At 50.4% G+C, this 16144-nt stretch overlaps 1 protein-coding gene across 12 annotated transcripts in view; it reads right to left on the bottom strand.

Annotated features, from left to right (window-relative positions):
- Window positions 1–57: 57 nt before the first annotated feature.
- The window catches only part of FAM219A (family with sequence similarity 219 member A), a 54032-nt gene continuing 37945 nt past the window's right edge, over window positions 58–16144 (bottom strand). For 2 of the 12 annotated variants that reach the window (XM_082402474.1, XM_082402467.1), the window contains exons 2-6: window positions 7632–7731; window positions 4609–4735; window positions 4273–4353; window positions 3595–3649; window positions 58–3047 (exon numbers count right to left, since the gene is read on the bottom strand). In XM_082402474.1, coding sequence (XP_082258600.1) covers window positions 2889–3047; window positions 3595–3649; window positions 4273–4353; window positions 4609–4735; window positions 7632–7731 — 522 coding nt within the window. In that variant the 3' untranslated portion in view covers window positions 58–2888. Of the gene's footprint in view, window positions 3048–3561; window positions 3650–4272; window positions 4354–4608; window positions 4736–7631; window positions 7732–8059; window positions 9018–16144 lie in introns of those variants that run through there. The other 10 variants (XM_082402475.1, XM_082402472.1, XM_082402478.1 and 7 more) reach the window with 8 other exon arrangements.

Below are 16144 nucleotides of genomic sequence, written 5' to 3'. Positions count from 1 at the left end.
GCCCTTCCCGGCCCATCTGCCCCTTGCCCCCATCCCAGGTAGGGAGCTGAGGCTGGCTTGTTTGATGCTTTTAATATCATTATTTGTGTTACACGATACACAACCAAGGATGATGGTCAATACTGCGATGGAAATGTTAAAAAAAATTTTATACACGGCTCATGTCTTCCACACACCTTCCTGGAAATAAATTAGTGAGCACGGAGAAACCTGGCTGGGTGGCAGCCAGAGCTGAGGGTAGAGGGAGTGTTAAGGCAGTATCTACAAGGGGCAAGGGTGGCAGGGGGCAAACTAAGGCCTCGATTCCTCCCCTCCAACCTCCCACGTAGGGAAGGAGGGGACCATGCACTCTCCCTAGACCCAGAAAGTGCTGGCTGCCAGCTTCGTACTTCTCTCCGCTACACTCGCTACACTGCCTCAGCTAGAAGCCCTTGCCTGCCAGGGAATTAGGTATATCTTGTGGGGAGGGAGCCTTTCTCTTATTCCTCAGGGCCAGAGAGGTTGAGCAGTGGGCCAGAGTCACACAGCATGTCAGCAGCAAAGGCAGCAGTCTAAGTGAGCCTTGGCGGGGGCCCTGCCTGGAAAAGAGGAGGTACCCATGTTCTCAAAGGGTGAGTCAAGGAGGCCGGGGTGGTGGTGGTAGTAGTAGTAGGAAGCTTGGTTTTGGGGCCCAGATGACGGGGGGTGGGTATGCTGACCGGGGTGGGGGGGCAGAAACAGGCTCAGGTGGGGGCCAGTACGGGCCTTGTGAGTCCTGCAGGTGCCTTCTCCGTCCTTGCCTCCCTTTGGCATTTTCTCATCATCTAACCAGGGTCCCCGCACTGGAGGAGTTAGGGGTGGGTTGGAGGAGTTGAGGGTGGAGAGCTGCACCTCAGCACTCAGGAGCTGGCAGCCCCTGGGTGTGGTGCAGGGAGAGGTGCTACCCCTCCTAAGCCAGCAGCCTTCCTCTCTCTTCTCACTGCCCTCGCCCCCTTCCAACTCCCACCTCCCAGGACTGGCAGCCAGGAACTGGGCTGTGGGTGTGTCCTGTGCACGCTGGCAGCATGTGAGTGGTATATATTAGAGTGGATTGGCCAGCGTGTGTTGGGGGGTCAGCATGGAGAAGTGGCCCTGGGATACGGGGTTTGTGCGGCATAGACCTGACCAGTCATGGGCTATCTGTGCTTTTGCTTTCCTTCGCATGGGGCAGATCTATACTGCCCAGGCCCAGGGGAGGGCCTTGGTCACCTTCTCCCTCTTGATTTTCATCCTCAGCTTTTCTAGCAACCATGCCCACCCCTGCCACCACCAAGTAACAGCAGCAGAAGCAGTAGTACATACATTCTGACTCTCAGACACACCACACAGCTACACACACCATAGATACCCACATATACGTGCACATCCACAGACACACACAGACACACGCTCAAGCATTTCCCAAAAGATCCGATTGTATTCAGGCATACGCAGGTCCCACAGGAACTTCCCCCTCTCTTTTCCACACTGACACGCAACTCAGGAAGCCACCAGATGTACTCAAAAGACACACAGAGACCTCCTTATCCACCTCCACAGAAATTCCTATGAAGAAATTCCTTCAGGTTTGGAAGAACCTTAAAAATAATTTCAGATGCTGCTCATTGTACAGTGGAGGGAACTGAAAGCCAGAGAATATAAGTGGCTTGTTGGAGGTAACAGGGAGAGTGCCGGAGCTAGGACCAGAACCCAGACTTCTGACCGCCAGCCCACTGCACTGCTGAGCAGCCTCTCACACTGTTAGCAGGCCACACAGTCACTTCCCCACCGGGACGCCGCAGACATCTGGAGACACAGGCCCAATGCAGAGATGTAGACACACGCCCTCACAGCCCCAGGCACACACACGTTCTGCCAAGCTGTTCCTGCCATACACATGCAGCCACTGTATTCTCTTAGGCTTGCTTCCTTGAAGATTCTTCCTGGGAAGCAGCCTCTGGGATCTTGGGCTAGAGTGAGACCGGAATGAGGCATTCGAGGCCAGCCTTAACTCCTGCTTCCAGCCCGGGACAGAGACCAATGAACAGAACAGAAGTGTAAGTGTGTGTGTGTGTGTGTGTGTGTGTGTGTGTGTGTGTGTGTGTGTGTGTGTGTTGGGTGGGGGGATGAGGCAGGGCACAGAGAGATAGATGCATTAGTTATAGGGGCAGGTGAGGGCAGATCATACCACCCTAAACTCTGGCTGTCTCTAAGGCCCACCTCACCCTCCACACAATCCAGAGAGCAAGGAAGGGGGTGAATGGGGCAAAGAGGAGAAAGAAGGCAGTGATCCCCGAGGGGTGGGGGACAATATCCCACTGGGCAGCTTTGTCAGGCTTCCCACCTAGAGATGAGGGGAGAAACGCAGATGGTACGTGGGCCAGCAGGGGGGCATGTGGAGGCGGCTCTAAGGGGCTGGGCCCTGCCCCTACTGCCCTGGGCCTTTCTCCTTCCCAGCGCCTTTCCTTGGCTGGTGCTGGGGGATTCATGGCTTCACGTGGGTGGGTCCAAACCCCTGGCTTTGTGATCCCTCCCCCACTCATTACTGTTGGCCTTCCTGCAGTCCAGTCACCCCTTTCCTCTACTGGGCTGCAGCTTTGGGGAGGGGGCAGGATGCTGGGCAAGGTCCCCCAAGTAACTGAACAAACCGCCCCCTCCCCTCCTCAGCACCCCCGGGGTGGAGAGAGACCCGGTTTTGGTTTCTCCGGCTCCATGAACACACAGAGGTACACGTCCTACCATAGGAGGAAGCAATGACTGTTACGAGGTTGGCGGCTGTAGGGGGCGCGGGGGCCGGGGGCAGGTGGACGAGCTGGGGAGGGGTTGGCCCCTGCCTGGTCCAACCTGGCCCCTGGCGGCCCCATCCCGGCCGGCCGCAGCGGCCCCGCCAGCTACTGAATGTGGCAGGCGGTGGAGGACGTGGCCTGGCAGCACATGCAGGTGGGGTTCACGGACTTGGGGGGGATGAGGTCCAGGTCCTCATCGTCGGGGATCTCGTCTAACCGGTAGCCGTCCTTCAGCAGCTGGATGTTCAAATCTTGGTTGATCTGCTGTAGGCAAAGGGGAGGGAGGTCAGGCTCGGGGCCATCTGGAGACACCACGCAGGGCCGGGGCCACATGCCCAGGCCATCGGCGCCCAGCCCGTCCCGTCCCAGGTCTCTCCGAAACCCCAGGCTTTGCACCTCCTCGGCCCCAGCCTCAGTTCCGGCCTCCCTTACAAGCACGTCCTCCCGGGGCCCCGCTCCGCTACACACCACACTCCATTCTAAAGGGGCAACTTCCCACCTTAGGTCCTGCCTCTGTTCGGGCCCTGCCCTCATTTCAGGCCCACTCCCGTAAGGTGTCGTCTAGGTAAGGGCCCTGTTCCAATCCGGGTCCAAGCCCCGCCCCTAATCCTGGGCTCCCGGCACTAGAGGCGGAGTCCAAGGCCTCACCTTTCTTTCCGGCCAGATCTTATCCCAGGCCCCGCCCCCGCATGGGCTCCGCCTAGCTTTGCCCACTGCTCCTCTCAGGGTGTGATTTGGCGTTGGCCCTACCCCTTCTCTTGGAGGTGGTCCTGCTTACGTGTGTTTAGGACGGGAATGGATGGGGCCTCACCTCAGCAGAGGAGTAGCCAGAGGAGGAATATCTGGACATGTCAAAGTCATCATCACTGGCCGCAGGGGAAAGAAGACAGAGAGGAAGTGACTCCCAGATATTAAATAGAAAACTCTTTACCTCCCCCCACCGCCATCAGTCAATACCTCACCCCTCCCCGACACTTCCAAATAAACAGCACGGTCTCAGTAAAAACTGTGCTTGCTGTGCGAATGCAGTTTTAAGACAGCTTCCCTAGCTCCACCCTTCTAAATTAATTGCCCCCCTTAGCCTCCTAAATCCCCCAGAGCCCTCCCTCCTTTTTTTTCTAGGCTCAAATTACCCTGGTTTGTTGGGTTTTCCCAAAGTCCAGATCTAGCCAGGTATGTTCCCAGCAGTAGGGCGCCTTCCTCAGAGAGGGCAGGGCGCCATGCAAGGCATCAGGGCCCATTTTAGGGGCAGCCATTGGATCAGCTGTCCCAGGAGAGCGGTAGATTGCATAGATCCCTTTTCCTCTCTCTGTTCTCCCCCACCTCCAGGTAAAAAGTTCCATTCCTTGGGGGGGTTCACACTTGGAGAGCTCCCGGCTGAGGAACACCCCAATTCCGACAATATAGCAAGTACGTCCTGTACAGCCCACTTGTGTGTTTGCACAGGCTGCTGTGGCTTGCCCGGCTGCCCCAATGTCTCTGTACACACCTGTCCGTGTCAAGGGCTACCAGTGGCTTCTCGTCTGGGCTCTGGTCAAGCGAGGAGTAGCCTTTATTGGGGACGACCAGCCTGGGTGGAGAATTTTGGGGACTGGATTGGCAACTGAAGCACACAAGCCTGGCAAGGAACTGGGTTAGGCCGTGCCGACCACCTCCCTCACCCCTACCCCACCCCACCCTCGCCACCTTGGATCCTGCGAGACTCTCTCCTCTCAGAGAGGAGCTGGGCCTGAGGAGGGAGGGAAGACGGGAGGCTCAGAACCAGCAGAGATAGGTGCTGGCTGGCAGGGCCCTGGTGGGGTGGAGCTGGGGGGGGGGCCTCTACCTTGTCCGGGCCATGACATTGTTCTTCTTGGGTTGCTGGTTGACGGGGCTCCCCATGCTGCCATTCTTCAGGGAGCCCTTCCGGGCCAGCTCCCGCTGCTTCTCTGCAGGGGAACACGGGAAGGAAGCTGTGTCCTGCCCACAGGGGCACCCTGCCTTACTGTTCGGGGCAGCCTGGGCTGGGCCTCCATGGTGAAACCCCTTGCTTCTCTAAGAACTGAGGCAGGGATCCAACTCCAGGCCCTGATGCTCGGGAGAGACAGTACTTGGCTCTGCACAACCTGAGGCAGATAGTGAGGGGGCAACATGAGGAGGCTGACCCCTGTCTTCCAGGAGCTGTACTCCCAAGTGGGGCAGCTAGTGTGTGCTTGATTCCAAAGAAAGGTTGGAGCAGGAGAGATAGAGCAGAAGGATGGCAGGGCTTCCTGCAGGTGACACCTTGAGATGGAGAGAGGAGGGCATTCTAGTAAGGAGGGATAGTGTATAGAAAAATGCATTTAGAAGTTGAGTGTAATAAGTGTGGATGTGGATGGGATGGAGGGGTGAAGATGGAGGGAGGTCAGTTTAGAAAAGTAGGTTACATTTATTCAGTCATTTATTTATTCAGCAAACATCTGTGTCACCAGTCATGTCTCAGGTCCTGTGCTAAGGGGCTGGGGGCTCCCTCTGATTACAGACTCAGAGCATGAAGGCCTTGAATGCCAAATAGACGAGTTAGGGATTAATGCAGAAGGAAAAGAAGCCACTGAAGGTTGTGGAGTGGGAGGGGCAGCATGGGGCTGGCAGGAGGCTGGGGAGCCCCTCTGCCTAGACTACTTCTGACTCATCTGTCAGCCTCTGAATTCTCTGAGGCTCCATAGCCTACTAGATTCATGGGGCTGACAACCAGGTGACCTACTGCCTCATGTGTGGCCCTGTTACCAGTAGCCAGTTGCTGCCTGGGCCCTAGAGGAGGCCTGGCTACCCATTCCTCCTCGTCATTTCAGCCCTGATGTAGGAAAAAGGACTGCCAGGGGAAAGCTCTCATAAAATAACCACAAGCTCCAGAGAGGAAGGATGGGATGGGCATTTCCAGCAACTGTGACTCTGGAATATCCTCGACCTCCATGTCTCCATGTCTCTCATCTCCCAGTCTCTAACCCTCTTTCTTTGCCACTGCTCATCTGACTCCCTCAAACCTGCCTCCACCTCCTTTCCAGCAGGCAGCACCTGCCATTACCACCCCAAGCCTCTAGGGGGTGCAATTTGCCTTAAAGTTCCTGGTGGGGATTTTCCTCAGTGCAGCTGGGACGAGGTTGTGAATTTTCTAGAGGAGCTTTGGTGGTAATGTAATGGGCAGGACAAAAAAGTGTTATTTTATTTTATTTAAGTGTTATTTTAAAAGCATGTTGGAATTGTTTGAAACTGAAAAAATGCTAACAATAAACTGGGAAAACCAAACTACAGACTACTATGCAACTATTTAAAAAATGAAGTCATTCTCTATACAATGATATTGGAAGGGGTTCTAAGACATTAAGTGGAAAACAAAAACAAAAATGAAAATAGTTTCAGAAAATATGTACAGTATGATACCACTTGTGTTAAAATACAAAATAAAATGAAAAAACTAAAAAACGCTTGGAATGATGATCTCTGGGGAGGAGAATATGACGGGCGAGAGTAAAGGAGAACTTATACTTGTTAAAATACTTGTATTGTTAAATTAAACAATAATAAGCAAATAAAACTGGCTGCTCAAAAACAGTTTGAGTTTGGCGTCCTGGGACAATGAACAAATTCCACTGAGAGGACTGCTCTCTTGTTTAGAAAAACAGCCTGAGGGGTTCCCCGGATTTGGTCTGGAAGGAGAAAAACAAGGTTAACAAAAAGCTGAATAACATAACAGGACTCTGTGAAAAGGAGTACTAGCAGCTGCAGAGGGAGAATGTTTTAGAACAGATGGGAAAGGGCTCTCAGGACTAAGGAGGGGTCCAGTATTTGATGGGCAGCTGGAGCCTGAGGAGAAAGATGGGCAGGAGGGTGGCAGGGATGGCAGAGAAGTTTTGAAGGATAGTGATGGCCTGTATTTAATTGTTAACTCTTTCCTGGATGCACTATGTTATAATTTCTCTTCGTGAAAACAAATTTTTATTTTTTTATTTTTAATTTTTGTATTTATTTATTTTTGGCTGCACCTCGTGGCTTGCGGGATCTTAGTTCCCTGACCAGGGATCAAACCCAGGCCCTCGGCAGTGGAAGCATGGAGTCCTAACCACTGGACTGCCAGGGAATTCCCCGAAAGCAAATTTTTAATTACAAGTCTGTTATGCACGGCAGCCCTGGGTGAGTGAAACTGGTCCCTGAAGGGAGAGACGCAGTGTTCGGCGTAGGGTGAAGTGAAAGCAGCAGCTGCGGGAGCTCTGGGCAATGGTTGGGAGACATGTGACTTCAAAGGAGCAGGCTGTAGCATAACCTGACTTTGGAGTGGACGTGAGATAAACCCCCAAGGGAAAGGTGACCCTGGAAAGTGGGGGAGAGATTTGGGTTTATTAAGAAAATATGGAAAGCTCCCCCAAACAGGAGCCAACGAGATCCTGAGATCTCCAGATAGGCTGACATAGGAATGGGGAGAGGGACTCAGCTTCTAGGCTTTGGGAGCCTCATTCCTTTCTACCCCTTAGACATAGCAACTGACACCCCACCTCTGAGGCAGCTTCCTCTTAGCCTGGTCCAGTGTTTGATGGGACTTCCAACCCACTCTCTGGGGTTCCATGCTTTTACCCCTGCAGCTATCCCCTGGAATACCTGGAGCCTTCTTGGCCTCAGAGATGCCTCTAGAGTTCTGGGCTCCTGTAGAGAACTGTAATTTCCCTCTTGGCCTTGCAGGAGATAAGGTGCCTGGCAGTGCCAATGACTTGGTGGCTGGAGTCTTGGAATCAGCTAGCCTGAGTTGGTTTATTTGTGGTACCTCATTGTAGACCCAGCCCAGAGCACCTTGTCTGTCCACTCCCCACATTTCCCTCACCCCCCAGACACACTCACCCAGCTTCACTTGGAGCGGGGATGGTTTGTAATTCATGGCTACTGACTCACCCTCCCGGGCGTCACAGTCTCCGTCTGAGATGGAGGCGGCGGCTGGGTCCTGGGGGAGAAAGCAGAGAGATAGGGAGCTGTTAGGGAGTGAACACAGGGGGCTGCTCTCACCTGTCCTCTGGAGGTATTTTTCTCTGGCAGCAGGCAGGATATTCAGGGAGGGAGGGACAGACCCATCTACCATGGGAGGAAGACACTGAGCTGGGTGGAAGAGCCAAGCATCTCAGCCCTACTTACACCCACCTGGGTGTCTATCTTTTAAGTCCTGTGTGATCCACCTCCCCCAGGAAGCCTACCGCAATTCCTTAAACCCAAAGGACCACCTTCTCCAACCTCCCATACTAGTTGCCCTGCTCCTCAGGGCCCTTCCTATGTACTTGTTTGGAAAGATCTTTCTAGATTCCTGTGAGTTTAAGTCTGCATTAGGTCAGGGTAGGTGCTCCCTGAGACAGGCCTTCTCCCTCTGTTTCTCCTAGCACTGGATGATCCCTTCACAGGATCCAGAGAACTGACTGTCCAAGCCAGGCTAGACTTCAAGGCTGCAGCCACAGCAGTTCTAATGAGGACTTCTCCATTTCACAGATGAGTCCTAAAGAGTGTCTCCTGCGAGAACCTAAACGGTTGGCTGGGAATGGTAGGTGAGAAGACAAATAATGACAAATCAGCCGGTGGCCAGTTAGTCCTGTGTCGCCCACACAGGGCTTGACGCTACAGATGACAAGGAAGGTAGGAAAGCATGCGTCCCGTGCATCGTCCAGGGTCTGCAACTGTTTCGATCTCCCTCACTGCTCTCCTTACTGACTTCTTCCCATTGCGATGGGCGCTGTGCTGCCCAGAGTCCTACTCTAGCCTCACTATTCCCTCCCAAACACCCCAAATCTCTGCTACAATACCCAGGGCCTTGGCCCACCCTGCCTCAGTCAGTTGGAAAGGGCTGGAGCCATTCACATTCTCCCTGAGAAACTGATGACCAACTATTGATACAGGTGCTGCCACCCTAACCATCTGCCTTAGGCGGTATGCCTAAGGCCTAAGGATTGCAGAGAGGATCCAGGGCTGTGCCTGCTCTGCCTCTGGGGACAGGGAGCGCAGACAGATAGGCAGGCAGAATGCTCCAGACCCAGGGATCTGAGTGGCTTCTGGTGACCCATCAAGGGAAGGGTATATAGCCATTAGGGTGGTTTCTGTTCCCTTTAGAATGAAGCAGTGGGGATGAAAACACGCTTGTCACTAAGGGAAAAGGGAAAAGTCTAGAATGTTTGGGAGGGAAACCCTGGCCTTGTCTATGTTTCCTTAGGCCATCCAGAGTGCAAGGCCCAGGGTGGGCTGTGTTGCCATAGTGGTTTGTGAGTTCCCGAGGGCAGAACCTGGGCCTGTGTCCTCTGCTCCGATTTCCATCCTTAGCTGTCCTTGAGGGGGATGGGACAGGAAGGTAGAACAGGTGTGGGGCGGGGGCGGGGAGCTGCAGTGCCTGCATCCCAGGCAACTTCCCATGCCACAGTCTTTCCAAGTCCCTCATCCTCTGCCTCCCTGGCTCAGCTCCTTCTTGGGAGGCTGATTACTGGCAGCATCTGTCCCCTGCAGCCCTGGAGCAGGAGGCCTCTAGTGGCCCTTACATGCCTCTCTGTGGCCAAAACAGCCTCGCAAGTGCTGCCTGTAGGGCACATGGAGACCTGCTGGCTGAGCTCCAGGCTGCAGGGAGGGCTCACTCCCAAAGCAGCCTGAGGGCGGGCTTCTCAAAGGGTAAAACCCATAAACGTGCCTGTGGGGCCCTACCAGGGAAGCAGTGGCAGATTTCCAATTTCCTCTACTTTTTCTGTAGCGTTTGTCACATGTCACACTTACCACATCCATTTGGAAATGGTTTCCTCCCCTGGCTTCCAGGACACTATGCCCCTTGGCTTATCTTGCCTCTTTGACCATCATCTCTGCCTCCTCCAACAGCTAACTTTAAGAACTCAAGCTCTCAGGCATTTGGGGCTAACTCCCTCCTCAGTGCAGATGAGTTCATCAGAGTTTCTTCTCTCAGACTGGAGGTACTAGGCTGGAGGGAGATGGTGCAGGAGGGATGGGGGGCTGGGAAGCTGTTGAGCCACTCTGGTCACAGGGACCCACGTTTGGTCCCTGTGGCCACTGGGCAGGTCCTAGTGGCATTTGACCCCTGAGTGAAACTGCCAGTCCCTTTGGGTCAAGAGCCAGGGTGCAAAGCCCTAGACTGAGCGGTCCCATGCAAACTCACCATTCAGCATTTCCCCGTCATTGTCCATGATAGAAGGCCATCTTAGTGGCAGGAACAAAGATCTCTGGCACTGTGCCTGCAAACTGAAGCCTTTACTATGGGCTTCCTGTATGTCTTTCCTGAGACATGCAGCCAATGCACCATGACCATCACATGGAAATGTAATCAGGGAGATTAAATGTGAAATATTCATGAATATAAGTATCAGAGAGGAATCCAGGCAGAAGGAAGCATCTGGCTCCAAGAAATCAGGGAGAATTTAAAATGCCCCCCAAGGACACCAGACAGGAGTTAGCTAGATCCAGGAACTAGAGTGGCGATTAGCAAGATTATTAATAAACAGTCAGCAGAGACAGACATTGAAATGCATCTCTAACAGCAACCCATGCTTCTACAACCCTGCATACAAATTCTCCAAAGACTACAGAGATGATTAATAGCTCAATCTCACTGTTTCTGGGACAGAATATATAGGCTAATGGCAAATGCAAAGCCAGTATAACTAGAGGAAGGAAAAAGTGCCAGAAGAATCTTTAAGAGTTAGTCTGGTCCAGTGCTTTTCATTCAACTGTGTTTCCTGAACCCTGTGCATTGAGCAGGGCTGAGTGAGAGAGGAGAGTAATAGGAGGGGATCTGGCTTGCCTTCAGCCAGAATAGATCCGCTTTGATTTCATTTACATATCAGCCTTTCTGCAAGATTTTGGTTGAAGAAAGTGTTTTATTGCTTTTTAAAAAAAGGTGGGGGAGGGGTTTAAAACACATTGATTTAGTCAAATCTTTTAACAATGCTTTACTATAGAACTTATTAAATTTACATGAAAACAGAGAAAACAGTACAGGGAGATCAATTTAGACTATTCTTTTAAAAAATCCTGGGGACTTCCCTGGTGGTCCAGTGGATAAGACTCTGCGCTCCCAATGCAGGGGGCCCGGGTTCGATCCCTGGTCAGGGAACTAGATCCCGCATGCATGCTGCAACTGAGAGTCCACATGCTGCAACTAAGAAGTCCGCATGCTGCAACTAAAGGTCTCTCACGCGGCAACAAAGATCCCGCATGCCACAACTAAGATCCGGCGCAGCCTAGATAAATGTTTTTAAAAAGTTAAAAATCCTCTAAAATTAAAAAAAAAAAAAAAGATCCCTCTTTAAAAAAGAAAATCCTGGCTCCTCCGTTTCCTAGCTGTGTGGTCTGGGATTTAGTTTCCTCATCTGTAGAGTGGGACTAATACTAATACCTATGTCAAAGGTTTCTGTGAGGATAAAGTGATACTATGTAATCTGGTGCTTAATACGCAAGCATTTAGAATAGTAGTTAGTGTACTACATACTGAGCACTACATTTGTGCTAGCTATAAAGTTTTTATTAGTACAGGCTCCGTGGGACGCACACAATCATGAACAATGTGCCCTGGCAGTGACTGATCCACAGCAGCAGCCCTGGCACCACACGTGCTGGGACCTGGCTCATGTGGGAAGGTGTCTGTGGAATAGATGCTCCCTCCACAGGGTGAGGAGGGGCCTGATCAGGGGGCATTCTGTCTCCTCTCTCGCCTCACTTCATTATGCTGCATTTCTCTCACTTATGTAACGGTGGTAGGCCTGGGGCTCAAAAAGATAAACAGAAATAGGCCCATCCTTGAGGAACTCCCAGTAATTATCAGTAAATGTAACAAGGGCCATAGAAGTAGAGGGAAAGGAACAAAGTAGTCAGAGAAACCTTCACAGAGGAAGACACTTGAAAAGATCTCAAAACACCAGTTCACCAGTTAGCTTAAGAGGAAGGAGGAAGGATGTTCAGGGAACATCTGCAAAGGCTCAGAAGCCTGAAACTAGCATTGCATATTCAAGGAACAGTATTTTGCTATAGTTGAAATCTAGAAGGCATGATGAAAAGTGGCAGGAAATAAAGTTGTGGGGTCAGGAGGGCTCAGACTGCGGGAGGGGATGGGTCTTGATTTTGTTCTTTACTCAGAATATGATGGGGAAGCCAGTGAAGCCTTGAGTGGGGGAGTAACATGATCAGATCTGAGGTGGAGAAGGACCCTCTCATAGCCATATAGAAGATGGATGGGAAGGGAATGAGACTGAAGGTTAGAAAACTACTGTAACAGTGCCAGCAAGAGATGACAGGGGCCTGAACTAAGCAGAAGCAGAAGATAAAAGGCCAGAAAGGAGGACGTTAAAGAGGGTAGAGTGGCAGACTTTAGAGATAAGATGTAGAAGAAGGAGTCCAGACATTCCTAGTTTTCTGTCTGGAGTAATTAGGAAAGGGGCACTAATTACTAAAACAGACAATGCAGGAGAAGGTATAACTACACTCAGGGAAAATCAGATGAGCTCAGTATGGGACATGTTGAGCCCTGAAGTGGCTTTTGGACACTTAGATGGCATCATTAGTCAGTAGGAACTGAGGTTTGGGATCTCAGGAAAGAGATGTGGACTGGTGGTGATGGAAGCCCACAGAGGAGAGTAAGTCTCCTCAGAGAGAATGAGCACAGTGAGAGGAGATAGGAGCCAAGAATGGAGTCCTGAGGAGCATCCAATCTTAGGGAATGAGTGGAAGAAGAAGACTGAGTAGGAGCAGAAAGACGAGATGTAGGGAAAGATCTAGGGAGACCTTCAAGTAGTTTCAAGGTGGAAGAAATCAACAGGGTCAAATAAACACATGAGTCCATAAGACAAAGACAATATTTAGAAATAAGGAAGTCACAGGTGGCCTCAGCAAACAGAGTTTTGGTTGAATGGTAAGAACAGAGCCCAAATTACAGGGAATTTAGGAGGGAATAGGAGATGAGGAAGTAGAGACAGTGAACACAGGCTATTTCTTCAAGGAGCTAAACTGAGAAGAGAAGGAATGAGAGTGAATGACTGTCAGAGGGAGCTTTGGAGTTGAAGGATTCTTTGAAGCTAGGGAACACCTGACCACTGTCCTAGACTGAAGGGAAGGAAGTTGGGTGAACAAGGAGATGTTTGATGGAGCATGGCCTCTGAGGAGTCAAGAGAATATGGAGGGCTGCCCTGGTGGCGCAGTGGTTGAGAATCCGCCTGCCAATGCAGGGGACATGGGTTCGAGCCCTGGTCTGGGAAGATCCCACATGCCGCGGAGCAACTGGGCCCGTGAGCCACAACTACTGAGCCTGCGCGTCTGGAGCCTGTGCTCCGCAACAAGAGAGGCCACGACAATGAGAGGCCTGTGCACCGCGATGAAGAGTGGCCCCCGCTCGCCGCAACTAGAGAAAGCCCTCGCACAGAAACGAAGACCCAACACAGCCAAAAATAAATAAATAAATAAATAAATAAATAAATAAATTTATTAAAAAAAAAGAGAGAGAGAAGATGGAACCAGAGTCAGACCAGAGGAGGAAGGCTCCTTGCTGAAATGGAAGGGAGGTGAAGATGGGTGGGGGATGCAGATACCATGGAGGCAGAAAGGTGGGTGGAAAGTTAAGGGAGTTCATTCCTAAAAGCCTAGTTAAGTAAAAGAAGGGGCTGAGTGCTAAGGGACTGAGGAAAAGAGGGATACTTGGTGGCTAGCCAGGAGTGGAAGGAGATCAGACTGGTGGGGGTCCCAGCTACACAATCCTCATCTTTCACCCACCCTTGATCTCATCTTCAGGATGAAAGGCACTCTCCGTGGTGCTGAACAATTCTGCCTTTGTCTTGTGGACTGAGCACAGATGATTCAAACGACATGATTCAATTTTCACTTTCCCACAGGAAAGGCAACCTCTGTCCTCACCTTCAAGCACTAATTTTCCGGAAGATGGAAATTGAAATGGATTTAGAAAGAGGTATGAAGAGGGAAAGTGCTTGCACCAACATTATCTAACCTTTCTTCCCCTAACACACATGAATTTTCCTCTAGTTCTAGGAGGAGTTGGTGGAGGCAGTTCTGAGTTATGAAATACTGAAAGGCTACCTCTGGAATAGAGTCATGTCTGTACCTTGTTCAATTCCCCTGAGTGAAAGCAGGAAGCAGGACAGAATTAGAGCAGGAACAGGGCCAGGAAGAACGGTAGTGCTGACAAGGAAGCAGGAAAACAGGGAAAGATCTGGAGATCAGGCCACTCTCTGACAGGGAGATGATGCAAGATAGGGTATCAAAGACCAACTCTGTTTCTGTCACAATTTGTTCAGCTCAGAAGCTACCTGGGGTTGTGGTCCCCTGCAGGGTTATGCCACTCCCCGAAAACATCTCTTGGCAATGGGTGGTAATAAGCATGTTTAGACATCAGTATTTTAGAGGGAGATCCCAAAAAGGCAACACTATGCCTTTGTATCCAATGTCCATGGCTTGGCAGAAACCTAACCTCCAGTCCAAGAATATTCAGTAGCAGTCTAGACATTGGTTAGACCTCTCTACTTCCCTGCAGATGGCTGTTCTTTCAGCCTCTAAGGCATTCATCTCTCTCTGACTCCACACCTCAACATGAGAATTATTTGGTCAACCTCACACTGGTCAGAATGGCCATCATCAAAAAATCTACAAACAATAAATACTGGAGAGGGTGTGGAGAAAAGGGAACTCTCCTGCACTGTTGGTGGGAATGTAAATTGATAAAGCCACTATGGAGGACAGTATGGAGGTTCCTTAAAAAACTAAAAATAGAACTACCATATGACCCAGAAATCCCACTACTGGGCACTTCATATACCCCGAGAAAACCATAATTCAAAAAGATACATGTACCACGATGTTCATTGCAGCACTATTTACAATTGCCAGGACATGGAAGCAACCTAAATGTCCATCAACAGATGAATGGATAAAGAAGATGTGGCACATATATACAATGGAATATTACTCAGCCATAAAAAGGAACGAAATTGAGTTATTTGTAGTGAGGTGGATGGACCTAGAATCTGTCATACGGAGTGAAGTAAGTCAGAAAGAGAAAAACAAATACTGTATGCTAACGCATATATATGGAATTTTAAAAAGTGGTACTGATGAACCTAGTGGCAGGGCAGGAATAAAGATGCAGATGTAGAGAATGGACTTGGGGGCATTGGGCGGGGGGAAGGGGAAGCTGGGATGAAGTGAGAGAGTAGCATTGACATATATACATTACCAAATGTGAAATGGATGGCTAGTGGGAAGCTGCTGCATAGCACAGGGAGATCAGCTTGGTGCTTTGTGACCACCTAGAGGGATGGGATAGGGAGGGTGGGAGTGAGGCTCAAGATGGAGGGGATATGGGGACATATGTATACATATAGCTGATTCACTTTGTTGTACAGCAGAAACTAACACAACATTGTAAAGCATTTATAATCCAATAAAGATGTGGAAAAAAAAAAAGAGAATTATTTGGCCAATGACAGTTCCTACTCTGTGGTACGATCTGAAGTCCTGAGTCTCATTTCCTGAGTCCAGTTGTTGGGCAGCTCCCACTTTTATTCCCTATCTCCCCCTTCACCAGGATTTCTCCAGGAGCTGCCTGAATTGCCAGGCAATTGGCCGGGACTTCAATCCTTTTGGGACACATAAGTTGGCCCTTAGAGGCCCCACTTATAGGGAAGGACAAAGACCTCTCTCAGGCATAAGGTCTTTTGGGGGATATCTGAAGGAGAATCAGGGAAACATAAGGGAGACAGTCTTTCCAAATACTGTTCGTAGCTCTTACAAAGAGGGGAAGAAGAACAGAAGAGCTGGGGAAGTCTGTGACGCCTGATTTTGGGAGAGGGAGCAGAGGATCCTGTCGAGCTCAGGGAGGCCTCTCTTACCAGTCTAAAGCCCCTCAATCTTCAAGGTTTTTCTCTAAAAGAAGACTCAGTTCAAACAAAGTCAACACACTGAGTGTCCATTCCTTTTCAGCTCTGGACTGGGTGCTGGTAGTAGAGAAGGAAAGCACACTTTCTCCACACACACCACATTCTGCACAGCATTATGGGATAAAGCAAAGTTCCCCAGAAAGAAGTGCAAAGGATTCTTATGGCTGGGCTAGAGTTCAAGAACTCAAGTTAGTCCTGTGTGTAGCTGAAGATTTTCTGTTTCCTTAAACAGCTCCTAGGATGGAATTCATTACCAAAAACAAGCACCACCAAGCTTTAGTATCTTTGTGGTGGCTGTCATTGGGAGAACCAAAATGCAGAACCCCATGGCTAGTGACAACTTTAGCCATGGTGAGTTTAATAGATTTTTCTATTATAAAGTAATACATGCCAAAATTTAAAAAAAAATCACCTTGAGTTTTACCACTTTGAGGTACTCTTCATTAA

The sequence above is a fragment of the Balaenoptera borealis genome (assembly GCF_965194805.1).
Source record: "Balaenoptera borealis genome assembly, chromosome: 8".
In the NCBI taxonomy this organism is placed as follows: Eukaryota; Metazoa; Chordata; class Mammalia; order Artiodactyla; family Balaenopteridae; genus Balaenoptera; species Balaenoptera borealis.
The sequence above is the reverse complement of the archived record's forward strand: the minus strand, read 5'-3'. Positions and strand labels throughout refer to the sequence as shown.